The sequence below is a fragment of the Nerophis ophidion genome, linkage group LG06 (genome assembly GCF_033978795.1).
Source record: "Nerophis ophidion isolate RoL-2023_Sa linkage group LG06, RoL_Noph_v1.0, whole genome shotgun sequence".
Classification (NCBI taxonomy): Eukaryota; Metazoa; Chordata; class Actinopteri; order Syngnathiformes; family Syngnathidae; genus Nerophis; species Nerophis ophidion.
In genome coordinates, this window is record NC_084616.1 from 39,494,831 (window position 1) to 39,517,519 (window position 22,689).

The following is a 22,689-nucleotide window of genomic DNA, read 5'->3' on the forward strand; positions in this document are numbered from 1 at the left end:
AGCATATTTTTTTCCCTGACATTTCACAATAACGTTACCAAAGTGCCAATTAGAACAAACACTGGGGTCGTTTCTAAAAAGTTAACTGTCACGATTTAATTAAAGCTGTGTGCAAATACAACATAAGGCAAGGATCCAGAGTAGTTATGTTAGAATGTTAGCTAACGCCAGCAGCTGACTCGCTGCCAGTGCAAATTAAGCTGGAATAGCCGCTAATGCTAACCAAGCTAATGCTAACGTGGGTGACGTTTCCCGTTCAACTTCACTAGCCTAGCCTACGTTAGCATTTAAGCAAGCCAGCGTATTCCCGGCGATAGCTCGGAACAAACACAGACCCCAGCAACTCACTGACAGGCGGCCGGTTACCTGTTGATAATGGATCCGATAAGATGAGGTAGCTCTTTCGTTTCAAAAGCGGTGTAAGAGGCTGATAAAAGCGGTCGCACTGCCGCTGTCCATTCGTGTTCCCCATTTCCTCCGCTCGACGCCATCTTGAAATCCCATAGAAAAGGCTCGTTACGGAGAGAAGAAAGTCGGTGCGAAAACCCACAGGGGGCACTCTCGGCCCACCAAACACCTTAAACAAAACTCATTAGAACAATTTTATATCCTTTTTCCTACATCGTTTTCACCTTGAGCCCTTCAAGTATTACAAGGGCTTGATGTTTAACAGACATTTACTCAACACAGCACATCAACGCACTAGGGGAAGGAAGGAGTCAAGTCACAAATAAGTAAATTCCCTAATTCATACGCGGGGACAAACAAAGGAAACAACAATAATCCAAAGAAAGTTACTATCAGGGAGTTTGTTTTTGTTTTTGGGGAAATATAGCATTACGAAAGACTACGAGTCACCCCGTCATCATTTGTAGTGGATGTCATGGAACGTGACGTAGGCGAAAGCGCAAAAGTTCTATTCAAAGTGGTTGACGTTTGCGTGATCATTTTCAACTACGGTGCTTATTTGTTGGAAACAATGAACTCACGTATATGTTTGAAATATTTATATTCTGCATGAATAACATTTTCAAAGTTTTGAAATGCCTTAATTTTTTTATTTCATTGATTGATTGAGACTTTTATTAGTAGATTGCACAGAACAGTACATATTCCGTACAACAGACCACTAAATGGTAACACCCGAATAAGTTTTCAACTTGTTTAAGTCGGGGTCCATGTTAATCAATTCATGGTGCAAAGCCACATGGGCTCACTCCATCCATCCATCCATCCATCCATCCATCCATCCATCCAGCCATCCATCTCCTTCCGCTTATCCGAGGTCGGGTTGCGGGGGCAGCAGCCTAAGCAGGGAAGCCCAGACTTCCCTCTCCCCAGCCACTTCTTCTAGCTTTCCCCGGGGGATCCCGAGGCGTTCCCAGGCCAGCCGGGAGACATAGTCTTCCCAACATGTCCTGGGTCTTCCCCATGGCCTCTTACCGGTTGGACGTGCCCTAAACACCTCCCCAGGGAGGCGTTCGGGTGGCATCCTGACCAGATGCCCGAGCCACCTCATCTGGCTCCTCTCGATGTGGAGGAGCAGCGGCTTTACTTTGAGCTCCTCTCGGATGGCAGAGCTTCTCAACCTATCTCTAAGGGAGAGCCCCGCCACCCTGCGGAGGAAACTCATTTCGGCTACTTGTACCCGTGTCCTTTCGGTCATGACCCAAAGCTTATGACCATAGGTGAGGATGGGAACGTAGATCAACCGGTAAATTGAGAGCTATGCCTTCCGGCTCAGCTCCTTCACCACAACGGATCGGTATAACGTCCGCATTACTGAAGACGCCGCACCGATCCGCCTGTCGATCTCACGATCCACTCTTCCCCCATTCATGAACAAGACTCCTAGGTACTTGAACTCCTCCACTTGGGGCAGAGTTTCCTCCCCAACCCAAAAAAAAGTACAAAATGTCTGGTGTGTTAAAGGAGGTGCTTTTTGTTGCACCCAGTAACGTATTTATATATTTTTTTGTATTTGGAAGAACACTACACCCTTTTCCGGGCGAGAACCATAACTTAAATTTGGAACACAGCCATCATCGTTTTCACAGCTTTGTGGTTGTTAGAGGTAGAGAATGTTTTAACGTAGAGTTCTAATTTTTTTTTTAAAGGCACAAGAAACAGTCGGGTATGAATTTGTGAATATAAAATTTAGCCAATAATATAATGAGGTTGCAAAGTTAGAACTCATTTTCTTTTCTTTTTTTTCATACAGTTTACATCCAAATAGCACATCTTTAAACAAAGCACAAATTTGTCATGAATATTGTGAAATGCCTTCATTTAACCGACAGAAAGCAGCATCGCGCACGTAATTTGCCGGAAGTGACGTCACTCGGTTTCCGCTTCCCCTTTCTGAGTGCAAGGCAGGTCTGCTGAGGCAATGGCAAAGCTAATTTTGCAGTTGTTAAAATTAAGTGTTTTGTGCTTCGCTGTCGACGCCGTGTTTGAAGATCAAGTTGGAAAATTTGACTGGTAAGAAAATAACAATCCTGCAAGCATCAAAACGCTTCAATAGTGGTCAAGCTTACATAGTTGTAATCTGGACATGCTAATGCTAGCACCTGTCATGGTGCTCTAGTTATGATCTGAGTTGTATGTGAAAGAAAAGGACAAACATACAGAACACAATGCTGCATGCGTTATTAGCAGCGTTCTTTTAACTTGCATTTATGCATTTTATCTTGGTTCATCATTGATAACGCGAATGCATTTATTTCTACCAATTAATTTTTTACTTAAATGTTTGCAGTTGAATGCAGCTCAGATGATTGATTGATTGATTGATTGAAACTTGTATTAGTAAATTGCACAGTACAGTACATATTCCGTACAATTGACCACTAAATGGTAACACCCGAATACGTTTTTCAACTTGTTTAAGTGGGGGTCCACGTAAATCAATTAATGGTACAAATAAATACTATCAGTATAATACAGTCATCACACAGGATAATCATAAGAGTATATACATTGAAATATTTACATTATTTACAATCTGGGGGGTGGTAAGAGGAGGGTTTGTTTGATATCAGCACTTCAGTCATCAACAATTGCATCATCAGAGAAATGGACATTGTAACGGTGTATGTCTGACTTAGTAGGATAATAGATAGATAGGCTCCAGCATCCCCGCCACCCCAAAAGGGACAAGCGGTATCAAATCAATCAATGTTTATTTATATAGCCCTAAATCACAAGTGTCTCAAAGGACCGCACAAGCCACAACAGCATCCTCGGTTCAGATCCCACATCAGGGCAAGGAAAAACTTAACCCAGTGGGATGACAATGAGAAACCTTGGAGAGGACCGCAGATGTGGGTGTCCCCCAAACCCCTCCAGGGCGACCGGTGCAATGGACGTCGAGTGGATCTAGCATAATACTGTGAAAGTCCAGTCCATACTGGATCTAACATAATATCAATCAATCAATCAATGTTCATTTATATAGCCCTAAATCACTAGTGTCTCAAAGGGCTGCACAAACCACAACACAAACCACTACGACATCCTCGGGAGGCCCACAAAAGGACAAGGAAAATAGTGAGAGTCCTGTCCATAGTGGGGCCAGAAGGGGACCATCCCGAGCGGAGACAGGTCAGCAGCGCAGAGACATCCCAACCGATGCACAGGCGAGCGGTCCACACCGGGTCCCGACTCTGGACAGCCAGCACTTCATCCATGGCCCCCGAACCTGTGCCCCCCTTTCCACGAGGGAGAGGAGGGCAGAGCAGAAAAGAAAAGAAACGGCAGATCAACTAAAAGGGGGGTCTATTTAAAGGCTAGAGTATACAAATTAGTTTTAAGATGGGACTTAAATGCTTCTGCTGAGGTAGCATGTCTAACTGTTACCGGAACGGCATTCCAGAGTACTGGAGCCCGAATAGAAAGCGCTCTATAGCCCGCAGACTTTTTTGGGGCTCTGGGAATCACTAATAAGCCAGAGTTCCTTGAACGCAGATTTCTTCCCGGCACATATGGTACAATACAATCAGCAAGATAGTATGGAACTAGACAGTAGTATTTTATACGTAAGCAGTAAAACCTTAAACTTTTTTTGGGCTCTGGGAGTCACTAATTAGCCAGAGTTCTTTGAACGCAGATTTATTGTAGAAAATGAATGGATGTTTGCAGTTGATTTTAAAATGCTATAATTTCACAATGATAATGTTGTCTATTAGTCGAAAAGTTTTGATCCACTTTCTAAGGTTATTCTACGTTATATTTGTTACACACTGCCTGAAGACTGTCGTTTTCTTTCAACAGGAGGCAGCAATATGTTGGCAAGGTGTGTTTTGCCCATTTTGATGCACAAACGCAGTCTTCCAAAAAGGTGATCTTGGCAACTGAGAATAATGTATTTGCTGCAGTGAATACCAGGACAGGAGAACTTTGTAAGTATTAGTTATATTATATTTTTGATAGCTTAGCAGATGGTAGAGCGGCCCGCCTGCAACTTGAGGGTTGCAGGTTCGTTTCCAGCTTCCGCCATCCTAGTCACAGCTGTTGTTGTGTCTTTGGGAAAGTCACTTAACCCATGTTGCTGCCAGTGCCACTCACACTACTGTAGGAATGTTTGTTGGTGGTCTGAGGGGCGGTAAGTGCAACTTGGCAGCAACGCTTTCGTCAGCCCACCGAAGAGCAGTTGTGGCTCCAAATGTAGTTTATGAAATTAATTGAGTTTATTTCGGTCATATAATTAACCATTTTGCGTGATCAATTTAACAACACATATTATACATATTTACAATCATACATATTTACAATCGTACACATACACACACAAAAAGAAAAATAATGACCCAAAAAGGAATAGACTGAAGACAAGGCTTATATATGCCCATCCTATACATTCACTGAAAATTAGATTGCCTGGAATATCAACGTTCAAAAAATCAATGGGATGAAAGTAATCCTTGCTATATTTTATAATTTTCCATTATTTCACGTTTTAAGGCTTTCTTAAACCTTAACAAAGAACTACATGTCTTCAACTCATCACTAAGCTTGTTCCACCATTCAACTCCTAAAACTGAGATACATTTGTATTTTATATTTGTTCTTACTTTACATATTTCAAAAATCAATATCCCCCGTGAATTATAGTTTTCTCCTCTTAATTTAAATGACCTAAGAGAATACAAGCTGGAAGGCTGTTGGTTTTTACTCAAAACACAATATCTGAAAATTTTAACACATTAGAACTTATGAACAATGGATTGGTAGGTTCGTAGTAGCACGCTTTGTGTATTCTATATACCCTTTCTGGAAGTTAAATTATTGGGGCTATGTTTGTTTTATAAAAATTTCCCCAAACTTCAACACAATATGTTAGATATATAAAAATAAAATAATAATGTAACATATGCAGACATGTCTTATTCAACCTGTCTTACTTTATAAAGATTACCAATGGATTTGGATATGTTTCCCTTTATATATGCAATCTGCGGTTTCCAACATAATTCATGATCAATTATTATTCCCAAGAACTTAGTTTCATATACTCTATCCATTTCCACTTGATTTCATTTGAATTTTGCTTCACAATCTGTCCTCTCACCACTAAACACCATCAATTTAGTTTTCTTATCATTTAATAACTCATTGTCAAACCATTTTTTTAAGTGAAGCAACTCAACCTCTATTATCCTCAACATGTCATTCAAGTCTTCTCCTGAACAATATACATTTGTATCATTTGCAAACATAATAAGTTTCAATCTTTTAGATATTGAACAAAGATCATCACCATCGTGTGAAAGTGAATTGAATTATTGATGGGTTCTCAGTTCTCTCTGTAAAGTGCTTTGACTGTGTAGGAAAGAGCTACACACATCTAATTATCAATATTTGTAATAATGGTTGAAATGTAATCATGACTTCATTTAATATATTTTTACAGTATGGCGACATGTTGATAAGACTGGGCCAAATGGACACATAAATGCTCTTCTGCATCATGGACAAGGTAAGTTTGTTAAACTAGTTGAGCTCTCTAGTGCAGGGGTCTTCAATGTTTTCCAGGTCGAGGACCTCCAAACTGATGGAGCAGGGACCCCATACTGTACCTAATAATCTTGCATAAAGTGTTGTTTTAAAACAAATTGGTTCTAAAAGTGGTATTCTGCAGTACTCTCATGAGAAGGGACAGGTGAGTATAGATGGTCGTTTTATAGTGTAAGTCAGGTCTATAGCTACCTAAATATACTTTAATTAACTCCTAAGTCACTCAATCTCTGCACAGAACACATAAAGGACGTATAAAATACACAAAAAGTTTTAATACAATAATCAAATGAAACCATAGTAGAATGAGAACAACTTATGTGAGCTACTTTTCTTTGAGAATTATTTATTTCAAACTATTTAACAAAATGATAATATACATATGTATGTATATATATATATATATATATATATATATATATATATATATATATATATATATATATATATATATATATATATATATATATATATATATATATATATATCCATCCATCCATTTCCTACCGCTTATTCCCTTTTGGGGTCGCGGGGGGCGCTGGTGCCTATCTCATATATATATATATATATATTGATAGTGCTTAATTTCAGCGTTACTCCCTTCCGCTTTTGCTGCCATAACTTGTACAGCACAAAATCTTTTATCGTAAATGACAATCAAAGTCGCAGCAGTCAAGCAATGGGGAACAATTGCACGGATATTAGTGGCCGTTGTATACTGTTGGAGCTTTTTATTATGTAAGTGGGAGACATAATATGAAGTCTGTTCTCTAAAAAGTGACAATAGTGTAATTTAATCTCTTAACGGCCCATTTATCTATTCACGGCAGTGTTTTAGGTCAATGTTAGTGTGTAATTACAGGAGAATATCAAGGTATTTTTCGAAAGCGTAATCGACCAAAGATTTTACAATCCCACTGCCCCCTAAAGACCTGCTGTGGTGTGTTTAAAGACGTGTTACTTTCATTCGAACTTGTTTTGTCTCCTAGATGCGGTCCTGGTGGTGGGAAATGGCCGCATTCTGCGCTCCTGGGATATAAATGTCGGTGGTTTGAACTGGGAGATTGTGCTGGACTCTGGCAGGTGACTGTTCACTCGACTGTTTCTATTTTTTTCCATTACTCCAGTCCTAACATGTTTTGGTTAAACATTACAGTTTCCAGGCTGCACGTTTGGTTGGCCAGCACGACGCAGTGAAGCAGGTGGCTGTTTTGAAAAAAACAGCCTTGTCTCTCCATTATCTTTTTAATGGTCATCAAAAATGGATTGAAAATCTTCCTGAAAGGTTAAAACCAAAACATTGATCTTTAATTTACTTTTAAAACTGACATCTCAAGACGAGAGTTTTGGCTCATTTCTCTATGGAAAGTATAACTTATCTGTTTTGTCTTTTACAGTGAGACTGTGGATTACCAGTTTGTGTATTCTGGAGGAAATGGGGAAGTGTATGTCCTGGGAGTCCTGCCTCATTCCCACATTGCTATTGTCACATACAGTGTGGAGGATGGAGAGATAATCAAGCAGGTATCCTCATTTATGCAATAGTGTTTTGACAGCATAAGGCTTTGTAGAACACTCAGTCCCTCCAGGAATTTTCCATCACACCAATTTAGGCAAATTCAGCCAATCTTCGCAAATTATGCACGGTCTCGCAACTTTTTTCAATGCCTGCAGCTTCTCTTATGTTTGAACTAATCAGAATACAATATCCAATTGTCTTAGCGATGCCAAGACAATCAAAACTTAGTTTAGAATCGTTATTTATTTTGTTGACGAAGGAGGAACAGCAATGTGTAACAATATATCACCTCTCTTTGTTGACGAAGCAGGAACAGCAATGTGTAACAATATATCACCTCTCTTTGTTGACAAAGCAGGAACAGCAATGTGTATCAATATATCACCTCTCTTTTGCTCAAACTGAAAAATGGTCACCCTCCTACATAGTTTAGACCTCCTTTTGGCTAATTTCTGCAGCGCTAAGCCTTCTGGGTAACGTAGTAAAAATTGGCGTCCTGATTTCCTAGTTTACATGTGTTTGTATATTTATTCAAACTTTATTTATCCAGGGTAAGGTAATGAAGAACAGATTCTCATTTGCAATGCTGACCGAGCAAAGAGGCAACATTTACATGACAGAGATGTTGGAGTGTGATGATAATCTCTCATCATCACTCATTGATCAACATAATTTACCACTATGGATTACTCAACAGTTCACAAATGCCCTAACGTGTGAGAGTAAATGTGTTGGAACATAAATTAATGGTTAAGGTGGGCAAACCCTTTTCAAGTGTAAATAAACAAAAAGAATGTCTGCAACTTGTGGACGACTGTGCGCACTGTCATCTTCTTTTGGCGGTGTTTCTTTCTTTATTTATAATAAACTGAATTAAATTATTACTATTATTATAGTTATTACAACAGTGCCATTTGACAATGAGCTCTGAGTGTGTGCTTTCACTGCCATCTAGTGTCTACTTTGAAGTCTGTGGTAATCAAGTAAAACATCAATACATCCATCAATTTTCTACCGCTTATTCCCTTTTGAGGTCGCGGGGGGCGCTGGCGCCTATCTCAGCTACAATCGGGCGGAAGGCAGGGTACAAATAATAATAATAATACATTTTATTCGGTATAGTGTTTTTCAGAGTACTCAAAGACACTTTACTGGATTAAAAAAAATAAATAAACAGTTCAAAGTATTAATATAAAATACAGGAAATAAAAAAGCAGTACATTGTAAAATCCATAATACAGGACAATACAGTAAACTCTGAAAACATCACAACTTTGCTGCAACGTTTTAAAAAAATCTGCCGCATATTCAGGCATTTTAGGCAGCAACAATCACAAAAAGCCTGCAAAATCCTAGAGGGACTGAATATCAAGCAATTGGTATTATGGCGTATTATTTGACATTATTATTGTTCTTATTCTGTTTAGATTTCAGTTGAAGCTCCATGGCTGTCCGACATTGAGGCCAGCTGTGCTATAGTTGGGCAGGGAATATTAACATGTGTGGATGCTGCCTCAGCATCGCTCTACACAGTTGATATACATGCTCAGTCGCAGATGACCCAAATTCCTTTGCAGGTATTCAACTACATCACAAAACCCCTATAGTTCGGGTGCACAAAGGGTATTTTTGTAAATGTTTTCCATTCTTTTCAGTCACTAGGACTTGATGTCGCGCCCAACTTTCGTCCAATTTTGGTGTCCACCCAGCCTAATCCGGCCCGGCCTCCTCTCTCAGAGTTCTTCCTGCAGCTCAGTCCTGATCATTACCTGCTTCTCCAGCTCAGCAACGGTCAGATATTGACTCTGAGGGACCTCAAGCCTGTACGTATATCCAACCTGCAACAACGGCATACATGCCATTTAATGTCAATGTTGTTTTTGCGATTTGATAAATTACAAATAGACATTTAAAACAATTGGTTTTAGAACAGTATCGACACCCAGTTGTAAACCTTTCAACAATTTTCCTGACATCTTTGTCATGAATGATAGGCAATGTTGGCTTCATTTTCCACCGCTGGAGACAAGACTGTTGCTGCCGTTATGTCACCCAAGAATAAAACAGTGAGTTAATGTAGCATTTGGGATATGCAGTCGGTTCTATTGTGTTTCATTCTAAAATGTGACTGCACATTGAATATGATCACTTTTTGCACTCCTCTTAGGCCTGCAGTCTTAACCTCCTCAGTGCAGAAACCGGACGCAGACTTCTTGACACAACCTTGATTTATAATATGGATCCTAATGGTGGGAAAGCAGAGAAGGTGAGTCGTAAGGTTGTTCTGGTCAGTCTCTACCCAGCGAGCGTCTAGCCAAGGAACTCTGACTTAGAAGTCCTGTATTAGTCATCTCTGCTGATTGACTCATTTAGATGGTACTTTCCCTAACATGTTGTCAGGATTTTATATTCGGTCTTTCAGCTGTATGTGCAGTCCTTCCTGAAGAAAGACGACTCTGTTGGCTACAGGGTGATGGTGCAGACTGAGGACCACACACTGAGCTTCATACAGCAGCCAGGTATACATGACCAATGGATGTTGCTTTTTGTGGCCCCATTTTGCTCTTTCATCTTACCAAGGTTAGATTTTTTTCAAACGTTGAAATTCAACACACTTTGACTCTAAATGTCACCAGTTATTGGAAATGTAAACTTATCATGTGCCCCACACCCTAGTGGTTGTTGTCCTACACAACCGCAATGATTGTTTATGCCAGAAACCGACCATGGTTGCTTTTAAGAGTCACAATCTCTTCTTTTCTTTGCACTCTGCTGTCTTTTCCATTTTTGTTATGACCACCAAGTTAATATTTTTTTTTATTAACTTAATTTTAGTCGATTCTATATTATGATACTATATAAGTAGTTTATTCCTCCTTACTTATAAAGTAGTACCTCAACTTACGAACCAAATTGGCTCTTTGGTGGAGCTGTTAACTCAAAACCCTTGTACCTCAAATCAGCGTCTTCCATTGAAATTACTTTTAATCAATTTAATTGGTGCTTGTTCCCCCTAAAACAGCATAATTTTTTTCATGTAACATGCTTTTTAAAAAAGGCAAACAATATTTTAAATAAGAAATATTGTATGAAACAATACAGTAGAATGTGGTGATAACGACTGTAGTTTTGGACAGCGTGGCGAAGTTGGGAGAGTGGCCGTGCCAGCAATCTGAGGGTTACTGGTTCAATCCCTACCTTCAACCATCCTAGTCACATCCGTTGTGTCCTTGAGCAAGACACTTCACCCTTGCTCCTGATGGGTCCTGGTTAACGCTTTGCATGGCAGCTCCCGCCATCAGTGTGAGAATGTGTGTGTGTGAATGGGTGAATGTGAAAATAGTGTCAAAGCGCTTTGAGTTCCTTAAAAAAAGGTAGAAAAGCGCTATACAAGTAGAAACCCCATTTCCATATGAGTTGGGAAATTGTGTTAGATGTAAATATAAACGGAATACAATGATTTGCAAATCATTTTCAACCCATATTCAGTTGAATATGCTACAAAGACAACATATATGATGTTCAAACTGATAAACATTTATTTATTTTTTTGCAAATAATCATTAACTTTAGAATTTGATGCCAGAAACACATGACAAAGAAGTTGGGAAAGGAGGCAATAAATACTGATAAAGTTGAGGAATGCTCATCAAACACTTATTTAGAACATCCCACAGGTGTGCAGGCTAATTGGGAACAGGTGGGTGCCATGATTGGGTATAAAAGCAGCTTCCATTAAATGCTCAGTCATTCTCAAACAAGGATTGGGAAACGGTCACCACTTTTTGAACAAACGCGTGAGCAAATTGTCAAACAGTTTAAAAACAACATTTCTCAACGGGCTATTGCAAGGAATTTAGGAATTTCACCATTTATGGTCCGGAGAAATCACTGCACGTAAGCAATGATATAACGGACCTTCATTCCCTCAGGCTGTATTGCATCAAAAAGCGGCATCAGTGTGTAAAGGATATCACCACATGTGATCAGGAACACTTCAGAAAACCACTGTCAGTAACTACAGTTTGTCGCTACATCTGTAAGTGGAAGTTAAAACTCTACTATGCAAAGCCAAAGCCGTTTATCAACGTTACCCAGAAACGCCGCCGGCTTCGCTGGGCCCGAGCTCAGCTAAGATGGACTGATGCAAAGTGGAAAAGTGTTCTGTGGTCTGACGAGTCCACATTTCAAATTGTTTTTTGGAAACGGTAAACGTCGTGTCCTCCGGACCAAAGAGGAAAAGAACCATCAGGACTCTTCTAGGTGGAAAGTTGAAAAGCCAGCATCTGTGATGGTATGGGGGTGTACTAATGGCCAAGGCATGGGTAACTTACACATCTGTGAAGGCACCATTAATGCTGAAAGGTACATACAGCCTTTGGAGCAACATATGTTGCCATCCAAGCAACGTTATCATGGACGACCTTGCTTATTTCAGCAAGACAATGCCAAGTCACTTGTTACAACAGCGTGGCTTCATAGTAAAAGAGTGCAGGTACTAGACTTGCTTGCCTGTAGTCCAGACCTGTCTCCCATTGAGAATGTGTGGCGCATTATGAAGCCTAAAATACCACAACGGAGACCCCGGACTGTTGAACAAATTAAGCTGTACATAAAACAAGAATGGGAAAGAATTCCACCTGAAAAGCTTCAAAAATGTCTCTCCTCAGTTCCCAAAGGTTTATTGAGTGTTGTTAAAAGAAAAGGGGATGAAACACAGTGATGAACATGCCCTTTCCCAACTACTTTGGCACGTGTTGCAGCCATAAAATTCTAAGTTAATTATTATTTGCAAAAAAAAAATTAAGTTTATGAGTTTGAACATCAAATATCTTGTGCATTAAATTGAATATGGGTTGAAATGGATTTGCAAATCATTGTATTCCGTTTATATTTACATCCAACAGAATTTCCCAACTTATATGGAAACGGGGTAAAGCCGCTGCTCCTTCACATCGAGAGGAAACAGATGAGGTGGTTCGGGCATCTGGTCAGGATGCCACCCGAACGCCTCCCTAGGGAGGTGTTTAGGGCACGTCCAGCTGGTAGGAGGCCACGGGGAAGACCCAGGACACGTTGGGAAGACTATGTCTCTCGGCTGGCCTGGGAACGCCTCGGGATCCCCCGGGAAGAGCTAGACGAAGTGGCTGGAGATAGGGAAGTCTGGGCTTCCCTGCTTAGGCTGTTGCCCCCACGACCCGACCTCGGATAAGCGGAAGATGATGGATGGATGGGTTTGTATAACCATTTACCTTTTATTAAGTAACGCAGTGATAATGTATAACATTTATAATAATGAGTGGACTTCTACAGTATCCTACTGGTTAAGAGTGTCCGACCTAAGTTTGGTAGGTTGTGAGTTCAAACCTCAAAGACTATAAAAATGGGACCCATTGCCTCCCTGCTTGGCACTCGACATCAAGGGTTGGAATTAGGGGTTAAATCACGATAAATGATTCCCGGGCGCGGCACCGCTGCTGCCCACTGCTCCCCTCACCTCCCAGTGCGTGACCAAGGGGATGGGTCAAATGCAGAGGACAAATTTCACCACACCTAGTGTGTGTGTGACAATCATTGGTACTTTAACTTTATGTCTTTAACTGCTTCTTTATCAAACACACCAACAGCAGCTTTTCCATATTTTCAGGGATAAATGTCCATTGTTTAGATATTATTGTAACATCCTTGGCTCACTCTGCTTCAGTATCGTGTAGACTAGCAGTGATACATTGAATTGCTTCACCAAGCTAGTGACACTTTCAGTAATGTTTTTTTTATTATTTGTTTATTTTTTATTTAATGAATACCATCCACATCTTCTCAGCACTGTCCTTTTCAATGTTGGGAAAAAAGTTTTTTCAATCTCTAGCTATAAACTAATGCTAGCAAGTAAGACCAGATATTTTGGGTGGATCTTACAGGGTTCACTGTGACATATGTGATGGCAACTATAGGCGGGGATGCTTTAAACTAGGGATGTCCGATAGTATCGGACTGCCGATATTATCGGCCGATAAATGCTTTAAAATGTAATATCGGAAATTATCGGTATCAATTTTAAAATGAGCTTTATCTGTTTCGAAAAATAAAATGTATTACTTTTTAAAACGCTGCTTTGTACACGGACTTAGGGAGAAGTACAGAGCGCTAATAAACCTTAAAAGCACTGCCTTCGTGTGCTGGCCCAGTCACACAATATCTATGGCTTTTCACACACATGAATGCAAGCATACTTGATCAACAGCCATACATGTCACACTGAGAGTGACCGTATAAACAACTTTAACACTGTTACAAATATGCGCCACACTATGAACCCACACCAAACAAGAATGACAAACACATTTCGGGAGAATATCTTCACCGTAACACAACATAAACAACAGAACAAATACCCAGAACCCCTTGCAGCACTAACTCTTCCGGCACGCTACAATATACATCCCCCGCTACCCCTCCCCAACCCCGCCCCCCCAAATTCCAAGCTGCTGTTAATAAACATAATACACTTTGTGACTTAAATAATAAATATGGCAGTGCCATGTTGGCATTTTTTTCAATAGTTTGAGTTGATTTATTTTGGAAAACCTTGTTACATTTTTTAATGCATCCAGTGGGGCATCCCAACAAAATTAGGCATAATAATGTGTTAATTCCACGACTGTATATATCGGTATCTGTTGATAATGGTATCGGTAATTAAGAGTTGGACAATATCAGAATATCGGATATCGGCAAAAGATCCATTATTGGACATCTGTACTTTAAACTCAAATTTTTGCTTGCCACTTAAAGCATAACACAGCTTTTATCTCAAAACACTCTTAAGTTGGGGAACTCTTTAAGTTGAGGTACCGCTGTAATTTATATAAAATAAGACATAGTGTACTGCAATACACATAAGACATAAATAGGACTTAATTTAAGACCTAATTTAGTCCACAAATAGTGGCGTGAAGTGGCAAAATTCAAAGCGTGAATGGCGAGGTACAACTTGAGAACAATGAATACATCTATGCCAGCGTCAATTTCCACGTGAATATCTAATAGCTGGGTTGCAGTCACATAATCTAGAGGCACATCCGGGCACTTCCGGGTTTAATGCAACGGTTTAAGCCCCAATAGGCTGCGGATTATTTACCTGAATCAGTGCAGATTTGGGTGTCTAGAGGCAAATATATAAGCGAGCATGAAAAACAATACTTAAAATGGCATGGAGTGGATTTATACACCTAAGATATATTGTTAAATGATTTTAACCATTTATCATCACCAAGACATTACTGCTTGCGACAATCTCGCTGAATTTGACACTTATGTATTTAGGGAAGAAAAGGTTGTAGGCACATTATGTCTTTACATCTCAGGGGTCCACAAATTTAGCATTAATCCCTAAAAGACAAAGTTGGACCTATTTGTCCATCGGTAAATAACATATTTGATTGACATAACAAGTGCCGTAATGCTGTGATCATGAAATGAGAAAAAGGATACGTTTGTTTTCAGTTGAATTCCTGCTACAAATATTAGTCTCATCTACAATTTATGTCTGCTGTTGTTTTTAATGTGTGAAGTTCATATTTTGTCTCATTATTTAGCTATAGATGTCCCTGTTGTTTGCTAGATGCAGTATATGCTGCTGTGCCTAAGAGAGATGTATTCATGTAGTTTATTAATACAAATAAGAATATGTCTTGATGGTAACAAATATCACCAAAGACGCTATATAGTTGCCATTCATGTCAAATAAAGCATTCGGCTTTCCTGCAAAACACCAACTAAGCTTTTAGTTTTTGTTATTAAAATGGGGAATGAAAATACTGTGGACTGCACCCACAATCACAATCTTTATTACTAGGACTTAACATCACGTTAGTTTATTTGCACAACCAGGTCTCCGTAGTTATTTAGGCATAGCAACCACAAGAGAGCACAAGCTAATGCGATCTATTGTCCTTTTCTTATGTTTGATTTTGCCATCAAACACTACTAATGTAATAGAGAATTGCATCACAGAAAGTTTCTCAAACAAATTAAATCTTCAAACAAACATTTTGCAAAGTGATTGCTGCAGACACAAGCATGGTCCGATTGTATCCACAAGATAATGAAAGAGGTATTTTCAAGAGCAATATCCTTCAAGGCAATTTTTTCCCCCCCTGACTTTATTACCTTTACAAACTCTACACTCACTCTTCACTTGTTTTAACGCTCAAGCTGGTTGACTATCATGTGAATTAAGCCGTGAAGAAGAAAAAAGGCCCTTCCCTTTGACAGCTCTACAAAGGTAGTTTTTACACTGTGCAAGTGTACTTAATTTAGTGGCCACACAGGGTATATATTCCACTGCTTGAGTCATCAGGAGTAGAGCCAACATTTTGACCGCTGTTTTTCATCCCTTTCGACGAGCCACCATGAGTGTGTTTGTTTTCAGCACGTGTCATGTGGACCAGGGAGGAGTCGCTTTCAGACGTGGTCTCCATGGAAATGGTGGATCTGCCCCTCACGGGAACGCAGGCGGAACTGGAGGGGGAGTTTGGCAAAAAGGCCGGTAAATGTCAACTGTGTTTTCCTGCTTTGAAGCACTGATGTGAAATATTACTAAGTATTATACAGTATGACTCATTGCGCGACACAAGTTCCTCAATCACGTTTTCCTATTTTTATTGCTGCACTTGGATTCAGCCATTCAAGGTAACAAATGTCTTTTGATTAGTACAACTTTTCTGTAGCCCTTCGTGTAGTCTGTTTCCCCTATCTATAGTCTCAAACGTAGCATGTCGATTAGGTACATGTGTGTTTGTGAGTGGCGCTTTTAAGGAGGGGCGCCAATAAACACCATTTGTGTTCTCACTGTGCTCTGTTCAGACGGCCTGATGTCCATGGTGCTGAAGCGCCTCTCCTCCCAGCTCATCCTGCTTCAGGCCTGGATCTCTCACCTCTGGAAGCTGTTCTACGATGCGCGCAAACCTCACAGCCAAGTTATAAACGAAGTGACCATTGAGACGCTGTCCAGGGATGAATTTAACTTGCAGAAAATGATGGTCATGGTCACTGCGTCTGGCAAGGTACATGGTTTAATGGTGAAAAAGTGAATATATATGAATATAAACATATAATAACCTTGTTACACAAGTTGCAAAGGCAAGTGTTTTTGCTTATTATATTTTTACAGATTGATGGCCTTGTTTCGAAATCATAAGTCAAAATGACAAGCAGATATTTAAGTGTTTATTTTTGATGGCCCAAAAAAATGCTGGGAACATCAGATAATAATAAATACTACAAGACATGCAATTGCATATGCAACATTTTTTTGTCAAAATTAAAAAATATATTTTTAGCCTTTCGCAGGCCACATAAATGATGTGCTGGGCCACGTTAAAATGATATGACAGATCTTGTTGTGGTGGGCCCCACATTAGAATTATGTGGCAGGCCATGTTAAAGGGCCACATTAAAAGGACATGACGGATCTTGTTGTGGTGGGCCCCACATTAGAATTATGTGGCAGGCCATGTTAAAATTATGGGACTGGCCAACCTAAAATGAAGTGACAGGCAAAGATAAAAGGATTTGCCTGGCAACATTAAAATAATGTAACTGGCCACATAATGCGGCGGACCACATAAAATCATATGGTGGGCCATATTAAAACCATGTAAGCGGACCACAGGGGCAGCACGGTGGAACAGGGGTTAGTGCATGTACCTCACAATACGAAGGTCCTGGGTTCGATCCTGTGGAGTTTGCATGTTCTCCCCGTGACTGCTTCGGTTCCCTCCGGGTACTTCGGCTTCCTCCCACCTCCAAAGACATGCACCTGGGGATAGGTTGATTTGCAACAATGGATTTGCAACGTGTGAATGTGAGTGTGAATGTTGTCTATCTGTGTTGGCCCTGCGATGAGGTGGCGACTTGTCCAGGATGTACACCGCCTTCCGCCCGAATCAGCTGAGATAGGCTCCAGCACCCACCGCGACCCCAAACGGGACAAGCGCTAGAAAATGGATGGATGGATAGATAGATAGCGGACCACATTAAATGATGTGGCGGGCTTCTATAAAATTATATGGCGTACTATACAAAATAATGTAGGAAGACATTAAATGTGGCGGACCAGATTTGGCCCCCGGCATTTGGGTTTGACACCTATGCCCTACAGTATGTTCGTTCATGTACTCACATGATTATTGTGGTCCATCCTCCCACCAGGTTTTAATGATAATCACCACAATACATACAGTAATATAAATAGACAGCAAGATTCAAAATACTAATCCATTAGGTCAAGCCTACGGTATGTTCACTTTTGTACTCACATGATTATTGTGATCAATCCTCCCGCCAGTTATTAATGATAACCACCACAATACTTAATATAGATAAGTAGCCAGATTCAAAATGATCCATAAATTCAAAGCCCACAGTAATTTTGCTCATTTACTCACAGATTATTCTGAAAACTTCTCCCACCAGTTATGAATGATAACTGCCACCCTGCATTATATAAGTAATCCACAACGTTAAGGATGTTGTAATAAGTTGTGCCTTTGAATCTTGTTCATTGCTAATGTGTTTTTTTACAAGGCAAAAATTGTACCACTGTCCAAAAACTAACACAAAACAAGCATTCTGTGAAGTATTTATTTTTGGCTCATATTTTCTTATGTCTGCCATCAGCTCTTTGGCATTGACAGCAAGACTGGCACTATTTTGTGGAGGCACTACCTCGACAACATCCCATCCAATGCAGCCTTCAAATTAATGGTGCAACGGACCACTGCCCACTTCCCCCACCCTCCTCAGTGCACGCTCCTCATCAAAGACAAGGAAACAGGCTTGACCACACTCCACGTATTTAACCCCATCTTTGGGAAGAAGAGCCATGTCACCCCGCCTGCACTGCCTCAACCAATACTTCAGTCACTCTTGCTTCCCCTTATGGACCAAGATTATGCGAAGGTCTTACTTCTTGTTGACGACCATTATAAGGTCAGTATAATACTGCTGGCATTGTTTTCTCTGTGAATATTTGCAGGCATACAAATCACAGCTGATCTTTTACTGCAGGTGACTGCCTTCCCCTCTACCAAGAACGTCCTGCAGCAGCTCCAGGAAGTGGCTTCATCCATATTCTTTTACCTAGTGGACTCTAGCCAAGGCAGACTTTGTGGATACAGACTGCGAACGGCAAGTACCGGTATTATTAATTCAAAAAGCTCTCTTCCGGTTGCAGTTAGTCCAGAACGCGGCAGCAAAACTTTTAACAAGGGCCAGGAAACGCGAGCATATAACCCCAATGCTTGAGAGTCTGCACTGGCTCCCTGTTCATTTTAAAATTGATTTTAAAACATTGCTGTTTGTTTTTTAAAGCTTTACATGGACTGGCACCTCAGTATATCTCGGACCTCATCCAAATTTACACTCCTGCGCGCGTTCTGAGGTCCGAGAGCCAGCTCCAGCTCGTGGTGCCCAAGACCAGACTTAAATCCAGGGGAGACAGGGCCTTCTCTGTGGTCGGCCATAAGCTCTGGAACACTCTGCCCCTCCATGTTAGAAGTGCTCCCACAGTGTAGTGTTTTAAGTCTCGTCTTAAGACCCACTTTCATTCTTTGGCTTTTAACACTACGTGAGTTGTGTGGTCCTCTGTTTTTTCTGTGTTTTTTTATTTTTTATTTCTGATTTCTATTTATTGTTTTAATTGGTTTTACCTTTTCAAATTGTTTTTAATCATTTATTTTTGTATTGGTTTTACTTTTTATTCAGTCATTGGGTGAGCTAAGGATATTTGAATATTGTTTATATTGTTGTGCAGCACTTTGGAAATATTTCTGTTGTTTAAACGTGCTATTCAAATAAATAAAGTGGATTGGATTGGATGTGCTCTTAAAGGGGAACTGCACATTGTTCAAAATCCTAATGAGAGACAAGGATTTTTTTTATTTTTCTTGCAGTCTAACATGTAGAAATTGGCTCGTTCTCTGTGGCTAGCAATGCAGCTAATAAGAGCAATAAATTCTACATCTAAATCCCATTAAAAATAAGTTCAAAAACCGTCAACAATACTTCATTTACGTTCCGTAACCTGTAAGCTGTAGCAACATTGTTATTGTAAGACCGAACACAGAGGGACTCTTTTTCTAGCGCAGTAACACAACAGCATGCTTCGGTATTAGCCATAAAAGCCAACTACGGAAAGAGAAAAGCTAGATAGCCTCTATGTAAACACAAAACTCATTTGATTTTGTGAAGCACAACACTGCGATAGGACACCAAACTATACTGGCTGAAAAACATCCATCCATTCAGTTTCTACTACTTGTCCCCTTCAGGGTCGCCACCTTATCGCAGGGCTGACTGAAAAACATGAACAATCATATTTAGGGTTGTCCCGATCCGATATTTGGATCAGATCGGCCGCCGATATCTGCCAAAAAATGCGTATCGGCAAGGCATGGGAAAATGTTGATCCAGATCCAGTTTTTATAAAAAAATAAGTTTACACTTGTATAAGTATTATGCTGAGTTATAGACATTTTATCCCTCTCCGGTTGTTTGTGTGTTTTAAAAAAAAATAATGTTTATAGCATTATTTGCACTTAATGCTGTTCACTTTTTAATTGTTTAAGGATGCCATTTCTGTTCGTCATGTATAATTTTTTCTATTTTGTGTTTATCCTTGAATACCAACCATTGTGTATTATTCAAACTCACCTAATTCAGCTGGCTAGTTGTTATCATGAATACTAAAACCCTTTTCAACATGAATCTGACAACTAAATGGGCTAAATAACTTTGAACTTTAATACATGCTCAGCTAGGCCGGTATCGGATCGGAAGTGCAAAAACAATATCGGTTTCGGATCGGAAGTGCAAAAGCCTGGATCGGGACATCCTTAATCATATTACAGTGTCTGTGAAGTATTAGTCCACATTTCATGTTTCAGCTAGCCAGACAGCATATGTACTGAGGTTTTAATTATACGCATGATGTGGTGCGCGTATCGTGATTAATATTAAAGTGTGACTCACTGAATGGATAGTTGGGCATTTGGTTCAGCTGGATAGGGATGTTTTCCGGTTTATTTGGGTAAGCACTCCATTTATGTCGATATAGCTTGGCTCCAAGTTCCGCATTTATAGCGTTGTCACTTTCACCTCACTCTCTTGGCTTCTTCTTGTTCCAACGTCTCACCTTTACTTTGTGCTCGCTTACATAAGCAATAGTTCATCCTCGGTATATTCAGCTTTAAAAAGATAAGGTTGTGAATCCTCATTTGTCCAAAAATAGTTGTTTTCGTTGTCTGTGATCAATTCTGCCATGATTAGAACACACTCATGTTTCTTTCCAGGAGTAGGAATACATGTTTGTTGCCAGAAGTCAGACGTGGGCTGTTATGGAAACAGAAATCAATACGCTGAAAAAATCAGTCCCAATTAATTGATTAAAATGATAAAAATACGGTAAATATTGAATAAATTACATATTTTTATAAACGTGTCTGTTACTACATTTTATATATACTTGCAGTGCGTATATAAAACTTTGATGGACGGTTTTGAAGTTGTTAAGAGGGCTTTGACGGCTACACCCAGAAAAAAGTTGTTTTCTTGTCCCTCATATCGATTGTGAACAATAGGCAAAATTCTAAAAAAAAAAAAAAAAAGAGTGCAGTTCCCTTTAAAGCGAGTAGCTTGACAAACTTTGATACACGTATGTTGTGTTCTTTGTAGGATTTGTCCACTGAGCTGATCTGGGAGGTGGTCATCTCCACAGAGATGCAGAAAATTGTCTCGGTCAAAGGGAAAAGACCAAACGAGCATGTGCACTCCCAGGGTCGAGTAATGGGTGATCGCAGTGTGCTCTATAAGGTATGTATTCTGGATCAACCTTTCTCATGCTTTTTAACGTGTGACCAGAGTTGCCTACCGAATTTGGTACTTTTATGGGTACTGACCAATTTACGTAAAATCAAACTGTACCATATTTTGATACATTTGTTGCACGCGATGTCAGGTCCAGTTGCACGTTTGCACCAGCTCAAGCACTTGGCAGGAAAACAAACGTATTTATAGCAGACCGGTAATTTTATTATTTTCCGTGCTGACAAAGCAAGCATGCCTGATAGTAAGCGCTCAAAAGTAAGGCTCCCCTTTTCAAAATGGGCTCGATTCCATTTAAATATGCTACTGATTGGGGCGGCATAGCTCGGTTGTTAGAGTGGCCTTGCCAGCAACTTGAGGGTTCCAGGTTCGATTCCCGCTGCTGCCATCCTAGTCACTGCCGTTGTGTGCTCGGGCAAGACACTTTACCTATTCTCTCCCAGTGTCACCCACACTGGTTTAAATGTAAATTAGTTATTGGGTTTTACTACGCAAAGCGCTTTGAGTAACTAGAGAAAAGCGCTATATAAATATAATTCACTTCACAAAAAAATTTACTTCACGACTGATTAGCATGAACACTTTTACATGGTAATTTTAACACCATCAACTTTGGTAATAAAAATTATGACTGAGATGCATGTTACAATCAAACAGCTGGTATAATATATACAATACTTGTCGTGCGTGTGTTGGGTGCGTGAGGTACACAGAACATCATTTTCCGCACGTCTATTAGCCTCGGGTCCAGTGAACCCGGACATCTTATATGTAATAGAAATGTGTAGGAGGGGTGTATGATGTGTGGTCATTACATATGTATTCTGATATATGTTCTTCACAAAAAAATGAGCCAAAGCCAGTGAGTCTCAGTTTGAAAAATTAATTAAATGTATCATTTTTCTTTTAAGAAAAATTGAAAACGGGTCCCACAGACCCAAACACCCCACAAGGTTTAATAGCAAAGACTATTTCCTGTCTACAGCAACAGACCGATGACTAGGGATGGGTACCTTTCACATTTAAACCAATACGATACTAATTCTTGATACCTTATAATCAATACTGGTACAAAAAAATATCATTTGTTTGTACTTTTGAGTGTGTTGATGAATTTGAATCGTTTTGTATTAAAATAAAAAATGTTTATGTAAAATTTTAAATGGAGATGATGACTGAGCTGTCTGGCCTGTTATAGGTTATTTTCTTATTACATTTCTGAGTGTCATTTGCATGTAATGTATAGTAGACTTTGCATGCAGTAGTGT

General features: G+C 39.9%; 2 protein-coding genes across 14 annotated transcripts in view; one reads left to right on the plus strand and one right to left on the minus strand.

Moving 5' to 3' along the window:
* The window catches only part of ubr4 (ubiquitin protein ligase E3 component n-recognin 4), a 62,453-nt gene extending 61,928 nt beyond the window's left edge, over window positions 1-525 (minus strand). For all 13 annotated transcript variants that reach the window (XM_061903723.1, XM_061903721.1, XM_061903722.1 and 10 more), the window contains exon 1: window positions 367-525. In XM_061903723.1, coding sequence (XP_061759707.1) covers window positions 367-491 — 125 coding nt within the window. In that variant the 5' untranslated portion in view covers window positions 492-525. The remainder of the gene's footprint in view (window positions 1-366) is intronic.
* A 1,802-nt stretch (window positions 526-2,327) lies between these two features.
* Window positions 2,328-22,689, plus strand: part of emc1 (ER membrane protein complex subunit 1) — a 31,698-nt gene continuing 11,336 nt past the window's right edge. The window contains exons 1-16 of the mRNA XM_061903724.1: window positions 2,328-2,481; window positions 4,273-4,400; window positions 5,912-5,977; window positions 7,005-7,098; window positions 7,172-7,300; window positions 7,413-7,539; window positions 8,962-9,111; window positions 9,190-9,357; window positions 9,529-9,600; window positions 9,702-9,800; window positions 9,957-10,053; window positions 15,969-16,085; window positions 16,403-16,602; window positions 18,218-18,529; window positions 18,608-18,727; window positions 21,272-21,409. Coding sequence (XP_061759708.1) covers window positions 2,390-2,481; window positions 4,273-4,400; window positions 5,912-5,977; window positions 7,005-7,098; window positions 7,172-7,300; window positions 7,413-7,539; window positions 8,962-9,111; window positions 9,190-9,357; window positions 9,529-9,600; window positions 9,702-9,800; window positions 9,957-10,053; window positions 15,969-16,085; window positions 16,403-16,602; window positions 18,218-18,529; window positions 18,608-18,727; window positions 21,272-21,409 — 2,109 coding nt within the window. The 5' untranslated portion in view covers window positions 2,328-2,389. The remainder of the gene's footprint in view (window positions 2,482-4,272; window positions 4,401-5,911; window positions 5,978-7,004; window positions 7,099-7,171; window positions 7,301-7,412; window positions 7,540-8,961; window positions 9,112-9,189; window positions 9,358-9,528; window positions 9,601-9,701; window positions 9,801-9,956; window positions 10,054-15,968; window positions 16,086-16,402; window positions 16,603-18,217; window positions 18,530-18,607; window positions 18,728-21,271; window positions 21,410-22,689) is intronic.